Source organism: Alosa sapidissima, chromosome 18 (genome assembly GCF_018492685.1).
Source record: "Alosa sapidissima isolate fAloSap1 chromosome 18, fAloSap1.pri, whole genome shotgun sequence".
Taxonomy (NCBI): Eukaryota; Metazoa; Chordata; class Actinopteri; order Clupeiformes; family Clupeidae; genus Alosa; species Alosa sapidissima.
In genome coordinates this window covers 31,631,230-31,645,635 of record NC_055974.1, presented here as the reverse complement: position 1 = coordinate 31,645,635, position 14,406 = coordinate 31,631,230, and the positions used below count along the sequence as shown (strand labels likewise).

The 14,406-nt window shown below is 46.7% G+C and overlaps 1 protein-coding gene across 4 annotated transcripts in view; it reads left to right on the top strand.

Annotated features, from left to right (window-relative positions):
• Window positions 1-14,406, top strand: part of kcnip4a (potassium voltage-gated channel interacting protein 4a) — a 212,489-nt gene that overhangs the window by 144,419 nt on the left and 53,664 nt on the right. The window contains exon 1 of one of the 4 annotated variants that reach the window (XM_042070069.1): window positions 3,695-3,799. The exons of the other annotated variants lie outside the window; for them this stretch is intronic. Coding sequence (XP_041926003.1) covers window positions 3,763-3,799 — 37 coding nt within the window. The 5' untranslated portion in view covers window positions 3,695-3,762. Of the gene's footprint in view, window positions 1-3,694; window positions 3,800-14,406 lie in introns of those variants that run through there. 4 annotated transcript variants of the gene reach the window in all.

Sequence of the window (14,406 nt, the reverse complement as noted above, 5' to 3'; positions counted from 1 at the left end):
AGTGGTGTGATATGCAGCATATGAGTTCATAGTGGTGTGATCTTGTTGATATGCAGCATATGAGTCCATAGTGGTGTGATATGCAGCATATGAGTTCATAGTGGTGTGATATGCAGCATATGAGTTCATAGTGGTGTGATCTTGTTGATATGCAGCATATGAGTTCATAGTGGTGTGATATGCAGCATATGAGTTCATAGTGGTGTGATCTTGTTGAAATGCAGCATATGAGTTCATAGTGGTGTGATCTTGTTGATATGCAGCATATGAGTTCATAGTGGTGTGATATGCAGCATATGAGTTCATAGTGGTGTGATCTTGTTGAAATGCAGCATATGAGTTCATAGTGGTGTGATCTTGTTGATATGCAGCATATGAGTTCATAGTGGTGTGATATGCAGCATATGAGTTCATAGTGGTGTGATCTTGTTGAAATGCAGCATATGAGTTCATAGTGGTGTGATCTTGTTGATATGCAGCATATGAGTTCATAGTGGTGTGATCTTGTTGATATGCAGCATATGTAAGGGATAATGGACGACACAGACGTTGCGGAGCTTGTGAGTTAAAACAATAATATGGATTCACTTAAATTGAGGGCAAAATGGGACTGAAACCCCAGTGTGCAGTGACTTGCTGGCAGATGAGAAAATATTGTGGCTCCCAAAGCCAGACCAGTTAAGAACCGCTTGCTTTAATAACTACACACTACTAATAACATTACATTTGGCTGACGCATTTTTAGCCAAAGCGACTTACAACACAGTAAACCGTTTAAAGCTTAAAACAATTCTCTCAACAATTCTAGAACAATTTAAAACAATTTAAAAAGGTCTAGTACAATAAGAAAAAGTGCATCAGTGAGTGCTGTTTTTATACAGTGTGTCCGTGTCCAGAAGTGTGAGTGTGTGAGTGTGTGAGTGAGTGAGTGAGTGAGTGAGAGAGAGAGAGAGAGTGTGGTGTGACAGAGGAGTCAAGAGAGCGAGAGAGTACCAGTAGATGGCGCTGTGCTGTGCTGTGCTGTACCAGTAGATGGCGCTGTAGAGTAGCAGTAGATGGAGCTGTACTGTACCAGTAAATGGCGCTGTGCTGTATTGTACCAGTAGATGGCGCTGTACTGTACCAGTAGATGGCGCTGTGCTGTACTGTACCAGTAGATGGCGCTGTAGAGTAGCAGTAGATGGCGCTGTGCTGTACTGTACCAGTAGATGGCGCTGTAGAGTAGCAGTAGATGGAGCTGTGCTGTACCAGTAGATGGCGCTGTAGAGTAGCAGTAGATGGCGCTGTGCTGTACTGTACCAGTAGATGGCACTGTAGAGTACCAGTAGATGGCGCTGTAGACTACCAGTAGATGGCGCTGTAGAGTAGAAGTAGATGGCGCTGTGCTGTACCAGTAGATGGCGCTGTGCTGTAGCCGTCTCTCTCTCCCTGCAGCCGGACTCCTCTGGCCAACTCTGCCAGAACACAGAGACCCACAGGCTGTGTGTGTGTGTGTGTGTGTGTGTGTGTGTGTTTTGGAACACAGAGACCCACAGGCTGTGTGAGTGTGTGTGTGTGAGTGTGAGTGTGTGTGTGTTGGAACACAGAGTCCCACAGGCTGCAGTGTGTGTGTGTGTGTGTGAGGGTGTGTGTGTGTGTGTGTGTGTGTGAGACCCACAGGCTGTTTGCTTTCACATCCAAAACCTGAGAGGAAACAAATCAGTTTGTGTGGATCTATCAGACTGTTTTCTCTTTGTTTCATATTGCTCTCTCTTTCTCTCTCTCTCTATCTATCCTTCTCTCTTTCACACTTTCTTTCTCTCTCTCTTATACTTTCTTTCATTCTTTCTCTCTCTCTCTCTCTCTCTCTTTCAAAGCCAAATGCACTTCATCCATCCATCCTTGTATATGTAGATGTATAGAACAGCAACACAGAGTGAAAAAGAGACAGTGGGGGGTGGAGAGAGAGAATGACAGAGAGAAAGAGAGGGATGTAGAGAGAGGGGGGTGGAGAGAGAGAATGACAGAGAGAAAGAGAGGGATGTAGAGAGAGGGGGATGGAGAGAGAGAATGACAGAGAAAGAGAGGGATGTAGAGAGAGGGAGATGGAGAGAGGGATGTAGAACAGCGGCAAGAGAAGAACAAAATCAAGAGGCACAGAGAGGAAAATAAGGAGAGAGAGAGAGAGAGAAAGGAGGATAGAGGTAGAGAGAGAGAAAGAGAGAGTTCATGAGAGGGAAAGAAAGGAGGATAGAGGTAGAGAGAGAGAAAGAGAGAGTTCATGAGAGGGAAAGAAAGGAGGATAGAGGTAGAGAGAGAAAGAGAGAGTTCATGAGAGGGAAAGAAAGGAGGGTAGAGAGAGAGAGAGAGAGAGTTCATGAGAGGGAAAGAAAGGAGGCTAGAGGTAGAGAGAGAGAGAGAGTTCATGAGAGGGAAAGAAAGGAGGATAGAGGTAGAGAGAGAAAGAGAGAGTTCATGAGAGGGAAAGAAAGGAGGGTAGAGAGAGAGAGAGAGAGAGTTCATGAGAGGGAAAGAAAGGAGGATAGAGGTAGAGAGAGAGAGAGTTCATGAGAGGGAAAGAAAGGAGGATAGAGGTAGAGAGAGAGAGAAAGAGAGAGTTCATGAGAGGGAAAGAAAGGAGGGTAGAGAGAGAAAGAAAGGAGGGTAGAGAGAGAGAGAGAGAGAGTTCATGAGAGGGAAAGAAAGGAGGATAGAGGTAGAGAGAGAGAAAGAGAGAGTTCATGAGAGGGAAAGAAAGGAGGGTAGAGGTAGAGAGAGAGAAAGAGAGAGTTCATGAGAGGGAAAGAAAGGAGGATAGAGGTAGAGAGAGAAAGAGAGAGTTCATGAGAGGGAAAGAAAGGAGGATAGAGGTAGAGAGGGAAGAGAGAGTTCATGAGAGGGAAAGAAAGTAGGATAGAGGTAGAGAGAGAGAGGGAAGAGAGAGAGGAGGAGAGAGAGGGAGGAGAAAAAGGAGGGAGAGAGAGAGGGAGGAGGGAGAGAGAGAGAGGAGGGGTGGCTTACTTCAGACACTGGAGAGGCGTAAACTCCAGCTCTACCATTCTGCCCTCACACACACACTCTGTCCTCTCAGCTGGAGTCTCTCCTCTCTACCTCTCCTCTCTACCTCTCCTCTCACTCTCTCTCTCTCTCTTTTTCCTCTTTTCAACTCTCTTCTCCTCCATTTCCCTCCTCCCTCTCTTTTCTTTCTATGTCCCCCATCTCTCTCTCCCCTCTCTCTCTTTAACTCTCACACACACACACACTCTCTCTGTAGTTCGGTGTGTTCAGTTGGGGCAGTTGGGCTTGTGCATCCTGGGTACTGGACTTGTGTGTGTGAGAGTTTGGGGTTCCCCAGCGTGACGCGTGCGTGTGTGTGTGTGTGTGTGGGTAAGACCGCTGGGTGTGTGTGTGCGTGCGTGTGTGTGTGTGTGTGGGTAAGACCGCTGGGTGTGTGTGTGTGTGTGTGTGTGTGTGTGTGGGTAAGACCGCTGGGTGTGTGTGTGCGTGCGTGTGCGTGCGTGTGGGTAAGACCGCTGTGTGTGTGCGTGTGTGTGTGTGTGTGGGTAAGACCGCTGGGTGTGTGCGTGCGTGTGTGTGTGTGTGGACGCGGGGCTGGAGTGGGTGGTGGGGAACTGGACTGGCGCCCCGGCGGGTCCCGGGGTGGACACTGGCGGCGGGCGGTCCGGTGCGGGCGGTCGGCATGGCGACGGGCTGGGCTCGGTGTGGGAGGCGGAGGGGCTACAGACGCTGGGTATCGTCCTCATCGTGTGCGCTGGCCTCAAAATGCTGCACCTGCTCGGACTCATCAACTTCTCCCAGGGTAAGAGCTGGGTGTGTGTGTGTGAGGGTAAGACCGCTGGGTGTGTGTGTGTGTGTGTGAGGGTAAGACCGCTGGGTGTGTGTGTGTGTGTGTGTGTGTGTGTGTGTGTGTGTGTGTGTGGGTATGACTGCTGGGTGTGTGTGTGGGTAAGACTGCGGTCTGTGTGTGTGCGTGTCAGAGGGTAAGACTACCCTCCCCCTGCGTGTGTGTTTGTGTGTGATCAGGGGTGTGTGTGTGTCCCTGAGTGTGTGTGTGTGTCTATGAGTGTGTCTCAAAGGCTTTATTCCACCTGTAAGAGTTTGGTTCGTAAAAGAGCTGAAGACTGCTTCTGTGTGTGTGTGACTTGAAGCCTCTCACAAAAAGGCGGAAACGTGAGTGTGTGTGTGTGATTTATCGCTGTTCTCTGTGGACAAGTTTCCCCCGTCCAGTGGCATACAGACAGTTCATTTAGAAGTTGGCGTACCGCTGCTCCTGGTGTGTGTGTTGGCTAGTCCCTGCCCTTGGTCTATTATCAACTTTTTAGGTAATTAAACATTTTGGGAAGATTATTTTGGTTCTTGTCCAGACTTCTCCTGAGTTGTTCAAGGATTTGAAGGACATTTGTAAATGTATTGGGGTGTGTGTGTGTGTGTGTGAGGTTGCTCTTACTCTGTTAATACACCTCTCTGGTTCTGTTTGAAAAAAAGCACAACTGATCTTTGTCTGTGTGTGTGTGTGTGTGTGTTTTGATACATATTGCTAGTTGTCTCTGTTATTTTGTTGTTTATTGACATTGTAACATGTGACGCATTCTAGGTTCTATAGCTTTGTTTACATCCACCTGGTAGGCAAGGGACAAGTTGAACCCACTGAACATCGTTGTCTGCAGCTGCCTCTCAGTAGGCTACATCTCTGTATTTCAGCAATGTCTACATTTCAGGCATCGATAAAGGTGATGATGAAACGTTATCCCATTGTTCAATATTTGATAGCCTGTCACAGGAACGTTATTTCGCTAAAATCGCCTTGATTTGGTGCATTGATCTGTATCGATAACGTTATGGGAGAACCTGCATGTAGCCTAATAGTAGCCTAACTTTTTTTCTCTGTTCAAAACTTGGTTTACACAAAGACGATAGACTTTCTTAGAAGCTGTGAAATTTGGCCAGAAAGGATCATACATGTCTTCCCTCTGAAAGTTGACACAAAATCAAACAATATTTGATCATTTAACTTCAACTGAACAGCGACAGGTTTTGGTAGGCAGTAGACTCAGCAGACGTTAATACGGTAGCCTACAGTTATAGCCAGCGTCAGTCAGCATCATGTAACATTAATGGTGTTAAAGTCATGAATCCTGTAACATCTTATAACTAGAGCTGCACCGATAGATCGGCTGGTGACCGGAATCGGCCGATTTTCACGTGATCGGCCATGACCAGCGACCGGCCGGTCAGTCTGAGACATGCCGATTTTATCCCAGTCAAATGCACTTGTGCACCACAATTGTAACACCCAGCTGAGTTTGCAAAGTTTGAAGAAGCTAGCAACCAGGCCAACACTCAGGGCTGGATGTAAGGCTACAAAGAAAGAGCTAATAGGCTACTGGGTTTTTCTATGCAGCAAACGCTGTGGAATGTACTAAGCTGTCTCTTCATTAGGCTACGTAAACATCGCTCATCACCGCCCGTCACTGCCGCTAATTGCCCACAGCTGAACCACAAGCCTGCTGAACGGAGATAACCGATTGCGACATTAAAAATAATCAAAGTTTAGCGATAATAGGCTACATAATAAGATGTCAACAAGCAGCAACATACAGTAGCCCTAGTAGTTCTACTCCACTTAAAAAAAAAATACTCTGAACTATTTACTGCACGTAGACTAGGGCTATGCCTTAAAATACACTAGTAGATTGAGAAGTGGATGTCGTGAAAGTGAACAAATGATTAGAAAGGCAAACAAACGTTAAAGTTGCTTTTGACATAGTAGCCTACAATGAAGAAAACTGATGCTCTGAATACTGAATCAGCCGTCTCTGAAAGTTTCTAGGCCTATAGCCTAATTGATGCAGACACACACACACACACAGATGTCAGCGAGCAGCGACATACAGAACAGGCCTAGTAATGCAGAAAGAACAGAACAATATGAAATTGAATGAAGGATATTCTATGTACACAGACACTCTCACTCACACACACACACAAACAAACAAACAAACACACACACACACACAGGTTAGTATGAAAACACCAGTAAATGAACACCAGGCAACATGAGACACCAGGGACCACTGACCTGCATTAGCAGAGCCTTCAGTCACAGCCCTGTCACCATCAACACACACACACACATACTGTACATACACACACACGCATACACTCACACACACACACACACACACACACACACACACACACACACACATGTTTGTTCAGCCCCAGCAGACATAGTGAACGTGTGGCTTGTCTCATTCATTCTGGTTAGGAGTGTGTGTGTGTGTGTGTGTGTGTGTGTGGTTAGGAGGGGATTGCTGCTAAGTGACGATCAATAAGTGAAGAGAGAGAGAGATGGATTAATTTAAGATCATTAGCACACCACCAGCAGCTCTCTCTCGCTCTCTCCCTCACACACACACACACACACATTGAGGCTGGTGGTGCTGCAGGCCAATGTTCCCCTTCTCTGTCCTCCCTGGGTGTGTGTGTGTGTGTGTTAGGGCTGTCACTTTTGTGAAAAAATGCTGTTCGATTTTTGAGACATAAGTGTTCATTGAATCGATTGTAAAATCGATTTTTCATGTCTAAAGACGTTTCCATTTTCAACGGCAAATATAGGCCAATCCACAAACAACTAACAGGCATTAGGACGAACGTAAAGAGGGCGCTTGTAGACGCAAGCCAGCGATATTTCTGATGATTTATTGGCGCGAAGTTTCGTGCCTGTAGTACTGCTGCAGGCTTCAACGTAACTGTGTCTGTTTCCGATTAGAAATGTCAAACAAATTTTGCCTACGTAGAACTCAATTGCACAGTTTGCATAGCCTACCGCTTTGTTCTTCTCCATAGTTTGATATACCAAAAATACGAAGTACTTCCACATCGAACTCAAGTTATTAGGGCCCATCACTCGTCTCTCTCATGTCGCACAGGTCGATCGCGTTGTCCTCCATTTTTTGGCAAAACACCAGCAGCACAGCAGCTGATTGAAACCGCTGTTTCTGGTGCGTAAAATTGGTTAAAATTGGTGGGAATTTTCTTTTTAGCTTTCGCAATGCTTACTGCACTTCGGAATACTTTTATATTCTTGTTTGTAAATTTTGTTACATCTATCATTTTTATTTGTTTAATTCGTTTGAAATGAATAGTGAACATATTTGGTTAAAATCGATTCCCTATTTAAGTTTTTGAAATTTGTGTTGTTTGGTCCAATCGATTGTGCAATCGATTTTCGAACGTAAAGTGCCAGCCCTAGTGTGTGTGTGCATCTGGTATCCTCTCCTGTAAATCCTACTTGACCTTTGAGTCCTTGACAGAACAGTGCAGGGCGTTCTAAGAACAGTGGGGATATTCAGAGGACGTTCTAAGCGGTTCTCCCAGTGATGCTGAGAAAAAGAGCCGGATTGGGCCACCCCGCCTTTAAAAGGAGAACACATCGCTTCTCTCTGAGTATGTTAAATATATCTCACACACACACACACACAGTGTTTCTCTCTGAGGATGATGTGTATCACACACACATACACACACCAACACATGCATGCACATGTACACACCAGGGTTTCCGTTGTCCGGTAATTACCGGACATTGACCGGAAAAAAAATGAAATGTCCGAAAAAATTAAATCTCTCCGGTCAAATTGTCCGATTGAAATTGGCTAATAATCCCGTCCCCCTAACGCAATCTGAATTTGAGAATAAGCCTTATAATGTAAGCCTATATTATACGTCCTTTGGCTATGTTTTTAAATGAACAGGCTCTACCGTTTGAAAAGTCAGCTATTAAACAACACGCATAGCCTATGCTGCATTTCAAATAGGAAGCGCACACTTAAAACGTCCATGTTAAACAACGAACAAATGAGTGAGGCGGGTCAAACATGGCCAGGCCCAGGCAGACTAGCCTTAAAAAATTTTTTTCAGAGGCCAGACGCGATGGATGATAAATTGGTAACGTCTGAAGCCTCAGATGTCCGGTCAACTCCACCACCACCAGATAAAAAGCAGAAATGTCGGGTGAATCTGTCGGAATCAGTGACATTGGAAGTGGAGTTGCGGGGGAGCGGCCGCTCCAAGACACTGTCATTCTCCGTGTACACTGGACATAAAGTGTTCTTTACCCAAAGCATACAGTAGGCCTATGCGTTCTCTGTCTATGATCTGCAGGGTTAGGGCCTCCTCGACGAGGAGATTACTGGTCCGCGGATAATTTCTGGCACAATTAAACGGTATCATTGAACCGCGGCCGAAAGAAAAAGAAACTAAACATCCCAGAATAGGAAACATTTCTTAATTTATTGTTATCAAATAAAGAGTCATAGCATTAGGGAGGTAGTGGTGTGAGCGCTCATTCTTGTGTGTGCGCATCTGTGTAAGTGGAGACAACGTGGGTAGCAGCAACAAACAACGTAGCCTTTTTAAAACAACGAACGAAGCGGACTCTTGCTGTACATGAAAAGATACTGGCTAGATCTTGTTTAAGTTAGGCTAATGAACATGTTGCATTCTATACAGCCTGATTATGTCATTCTTTAAGCTACATAGCCTGTCTCTAGTTTTCCTCAATTTGACTAATTAAGAAGCGATAGCCTAATAGGATATTTGACCGGCATATCATCAAAATGTCCGGAAAATGAAACCTCTGCCGGTCACTTTGACCGGCACTATTTTTTTCTAGCAGAAACTTTGGTACACACAAACACACAAAAACATGCACAAGCATGCACATGCACACCACACACACACGCATGGCTTGGAGTTTCATTTAGAGGGCACTTTACAGCTTTAATTAGAAACACGCACACACACACACACACACACACACACACTAACTAATACATACACACACACACACACACACACAAACACACACTTGTTTAACAGTTACTCTCTCTTTAGTCTCCATGTCCCTTTCATCACCTATTTAAATTGTTGTGTGTGTTTGTGTGTGTGTGTGTGTGTGTTTCTGTGTGGCTGATAACAGAAATGAGACACAGATGAGACAGCCTTGGCATACACGCACACACACGCACAGAGAAACAGGAAGAAGAACAGAATTCAAGGAGGGAATGAGAGAAAGAGAGAAAAGAGGGAGAAATAAGCACAATAACAATATGTGTCAGTCATACAGGCAAGAGACGCCACACATTTACATACACACACATGCACGCACAGGCAAAAGACGCCACACATTTACACACACACATGCACGCACAGGCAAGACAGACGCCACACATTTACATACACACACATGCACGCACAGGCAAGACAGACGCCACACATTTACACACACATGCACGCACAGGCAAGACAGACGCCACACATTTACGCATACACACACACATGCACGCACAGGCAAGACAGACGCCACACATTTACACACATGCACGCACAGGCAAGACAGACGCCACACATTTACGCATACACACACACACACACATGCACGCACAGGCAAGACAGACGCCACACATTTACACACATGCACGCACAGGCAAGACAGACGCCACACATTTACGCATACACACACGCACAGGCAAGACAGACGCCACACATTTACGCATACACACACACACATGCACGCACAGGCAAGACAGATGCCACACATTTACACACATGCACGCACTGGCAAGACAGACGCCACACATTTACGCATACACACACACACACACATGCAGACACAGGCAAGACAGATGCCACACATTTACACACATGCACGCACAGGCAAGACAGACGCCACACATTTACACACACACGCACAGGCAAGATAGACGCCACGCATTTACACACACACACAGACATACACACACACATGCACGCACAGGCAAGACAGACGCCACACATTTACGCACGCACACACACACACATATGCACGCACAGGCAAGAGACGCCACACATTTACATACACACACATGCACGCACAGGCAAGACAGACGCCACACATTTACACACACACACAGGCAAGACAGACGCCACACATTTACACACACAGATGCACGCACAGGCAAGACAGACGCCACACATTTACATACACACACATGCACGCACAGGCAAGACAGACGCCACACATTTACACATACACACATGCACGCACAGGCAAGACACGCCACACATTTACGCATACACACACACACACACACACATGCACGCACAGGCAAGACAGACGCCACACATGCACGCACAGGCAAGACAGAAGCCACACATTTACGCATACACACACACACATGCACGCACAGGCAAGACAGATGCCACACATTTACACACATGCAAGACAGACGCCACACATTTACACACACAGGCAAGATAGACGTCACGCATTTACACACACACACAGACATACACACACATGCACGCACAGGCAAGACAGACACCACACATTTACGCACGCACACACACACACACACACATGCACGCACAGGCAAGACAGACGCCACGCATTTACACACACGCATGCACAGGCAAGACAGACGCCACGCATTTACACACACACACAGACATACACACACACACACACACATACACACATGCAAGACGGACGCCACACATTTACGCACGCACACACACACAGGCACGCACAGGCAAGACAGACGCCACACATTTACACACACACACACGCACGCACAGGCAAGACAGACGCCACACATTTACACACACACACGCACGCACAGGCAAGATAGACGCCACGCATTTACACACACACACGCACAGGCAAAACAGACGCCACACATTTACGCACACACACATACACACACAGGCAAGACAGACGCCACACATTTACACATACACACACACGCACGCACAGGCAAGACAGACGCCACGCATTTACACACACACACACACGCACGCACAGGCAAGACAGACGCCACACATTTACGCACACACACACACGCACACACATACTGTACACACATGCACGCACAGGCAAGACAGACGCCACACATTTACACATGCACGCACAGGCAAGACAGACGCCACGCATTTACACACACACACAGACATACACACACACATGCACGCACAGGCAAGACGGACGCCACACATTTACGCACGCACACACACACACGCACGCACAGGCAAGATAGATGCCACGCATTTACACACACACACACACATACGCACAGGCAAAACAGACGCCACACATTTACGCACACACACATACACACACACACACACACAGGCAAGACAGACGCCACACATTTACACATACACACACACACACACGCACGCACAGGCAAGACAGACGCCACGCATTTACACACACACACACGCACGCACAGGCAAGACAGACGCCACACATTTACGCACACACACACATACACACACACGCACAGGCAAGACAGACGCCACACATTTACGCACACGCACACACATACTGTACACACATGCACGCACAGGCAAGACAGACGGCATACATTTACATACACACACACGCACAGGCAAGACAGATGCCACACATTTACATACACACACACACACACACACGCGCACAGGCAAGACAGACGCCATGCATTTACACACACACACACGCACGTACAGGCAAGACAGACGCCACACGCGCACACACACGCACACACACACACAGGCAAGACAGACGCCACTAGACCAGTCACACCTCCTCTCTCTCTCTCGCTCTCTCACACACATACACACACGCACGGACACGCACACACAGACACAGCCAAACAAACACACACACCTCATAAAGAGTGCTCACAAAGGTGCTCCCATCTTTTATTGACGACAGCAGTGTCTAGACTGCAGGTCATTTGGCCTCTGTGTGTGTGTCTGTGTGTGTCTTTCTGTTGTTGTCGGAACATTTGGAATTATTTACAACCTCAGCTTTATAAGACCTCAGGCAACCAACCACGCTGTACACACACAGAAACACACACACCCTTACACACACAGAAACACACACACACACACACACACACACACACACTCCCTCTCTCTCACACACACACACACACACACACACAGTGAGTGTGTGTGTGTGTCTGTGTGTGTGAATGTTCCCCTGAGAGAGAGAGAGAGAGAGTGTGTGTATGTGTGAATGATCCCCTGAGAGAGAGTGTGTGAGTGTGTGTGTGTTTGCATGTGAGTATATGCTTATGCTTGTGTGTGTGTGTGTGTGTGTGTGTGTGTGTGTGTGAATGTGAGTATATGCTTATGCTTGTGTGTGTGTGTGTGTGTATACATGTGTGTGTGTGTGTGTCTGTGTGTGTGAATGTTCCCCTGAGAGAGAGAGAGAGAGTGTGTGTATGTGTGAATGATCCCCTGAGAGAGAGTGTGTGAGTGTGTGTGTGTTTGCATGTGAGTATATGCTTATGCTTGTGTGCGTGTGTGTGTGTGTGAGAATGTGTGTGAATGTGTGTTTGCATGTGAGTATATGCTTATGCTTGTGTGTGTGTGTGTGTATGGTTGTGTGTGTGTGTGTGGTTGTGTGTGTGTGCGCGTATGTGTGTGCGTATGCGTGTGTGTGCGTATGCGTGCGTGTGTGCGGTTGTGTATGTGTGTGTGTGCGTGTGCGTATGTGTGTGTGTGTGTGTGTGGTTGTATGTGTGTGTGTGTACGTACGTATGTGTATGCGTGTGCGTGCGTATGTGTGCATGTGTGTGTATGTGCGTATGTGTGTGCGTGTGTGTATGTGTGTGTGTACGTCTCTGCATTTGAACCTGCATATTTGTGCTCCAGTTCTGTGTTCTCCCATCCATAGTTCCCCATTGTTCTGCCACATTCTCCACTGATCTGCCACGTTCTCCACTGATCTGCCACGTTCTCGTCGCTCTCGGAAAACGCTGCCGGTACCTCGGAGCACCAGCTTGTGGGCTTGAACGCAGCGTCTCTCTGGTCTGGGGTCGCGGTCGCACACACACACACACACACACTGGGGTCGCACACCTCACTTGCCAGGACAGCGTTGCGGTTGGAAATCAGAGAGAAGGGGTAAAAAATGTCAGGAATGCAGAAAAAAAATTGTATTTCAAAATTGCCAGTGTATTTATTTTTACAGTGCCAGTTAGTCCTCCACCATCGAAACAGACACAAAAAAAAAGGAAAAAAGTTAAAAAATAGCAAAATATGGCAAAAGGCAAAAATAATCCAAAATGGCAAAATATAGCAAAGTCCAAAAATATATCAAAAGTCCAAAGGTGATCAAAAATGGCAAAATACAAAAAGAAGACACCAAATCAAAATACTTCAGCAGAGCAGCAGAGCAGCAGCGCTCTCTCAAAATACTGCAGTTTCAGACTAAAGGGCCACTTACTTCAACAGAGCGCTCTCAAAATACTGCAGTTTCAGACTAAAGGTTCAACTGGCCACTTACGTCAACAGAGCTCTCTCAAAATACTACAGTTTCAGGTTCAACTGGCCACTTACTTCAGCAGCGCTCTCTCAAAATACTACAGTTTCAGGTTCAACTGGCCACTTACTTCAACAGAACTCTCTCAAAATACTACAGTTTCAGGTTCAACTGGCCACTTCAACAGAGCGCTCTCTCTCCGGTTGTCAGCTCTTTACACCCTCAACCTACAACACAAACTGAACAGGGTTCTTATACACAGTCCTACTATGCTCAGACACCATGATTGGCTAAGATAATTGACTACACACATGATTGGACTGTACCATTATCACCATCATATTTGTACACAACCACAGTGTTCAAGTCATCAAACACAAACCATTCAACAGATGCATAGCAACACAAAGCGCACTTCCAAACCCCACTTCGTGACATCATTCCCCATACCCAAAGTCAAGATGGCATTACAAATACTACTCAAATGGCGCATGCTTCCGTTTGGCAGTGGTGACTGAAGGTGGAGGAACACAAGAGGTAAGTATGGCGTTTTGTTTATAATGACCAGGGAGATAATGTGGTGTGTGCAGTGTTACATGCGAGTGGGTACCTCACCCGTATGCATGAGATGTTTCAGGGCTGTTTGAGTATGGAGACTTGTGGCGGCTGGTTTGGTACTGTTAGCGCAGCAAGCGCTAACTTCCGTGTTGGCGTTTTACTCGCGGAAACCCGAAGATGACAGGCAAACAATTGTCTCTGTTCGTAAGCAGGCAGCACGCTCGGCACTACACACTCCGGGCAAACCTTGTGCTGCGCCGGCTGTGTGAGCGTGTGTGGGTGTGTATGTGCGTGCGCGTGTGTGTGTGTGTGTGTGTGCAAGGGGCTCAATGTCTCTCGTTGGCACTTCTGCTCTTGCAGGGCTTCCGTGATGCAGAGTGCGTTCAAGCAAAAGTTCGGAATTGTCCATAACATTCAAGGGAGTTCGTCAGGCAAAGCAAATATTCATAAAATGTCCATAATTCACACACAAGCAATACTATCTTTACAAACAGTGAGGAGGGGAGAGAGCGCCTACTCACACACACACACACACACACACACTGGGG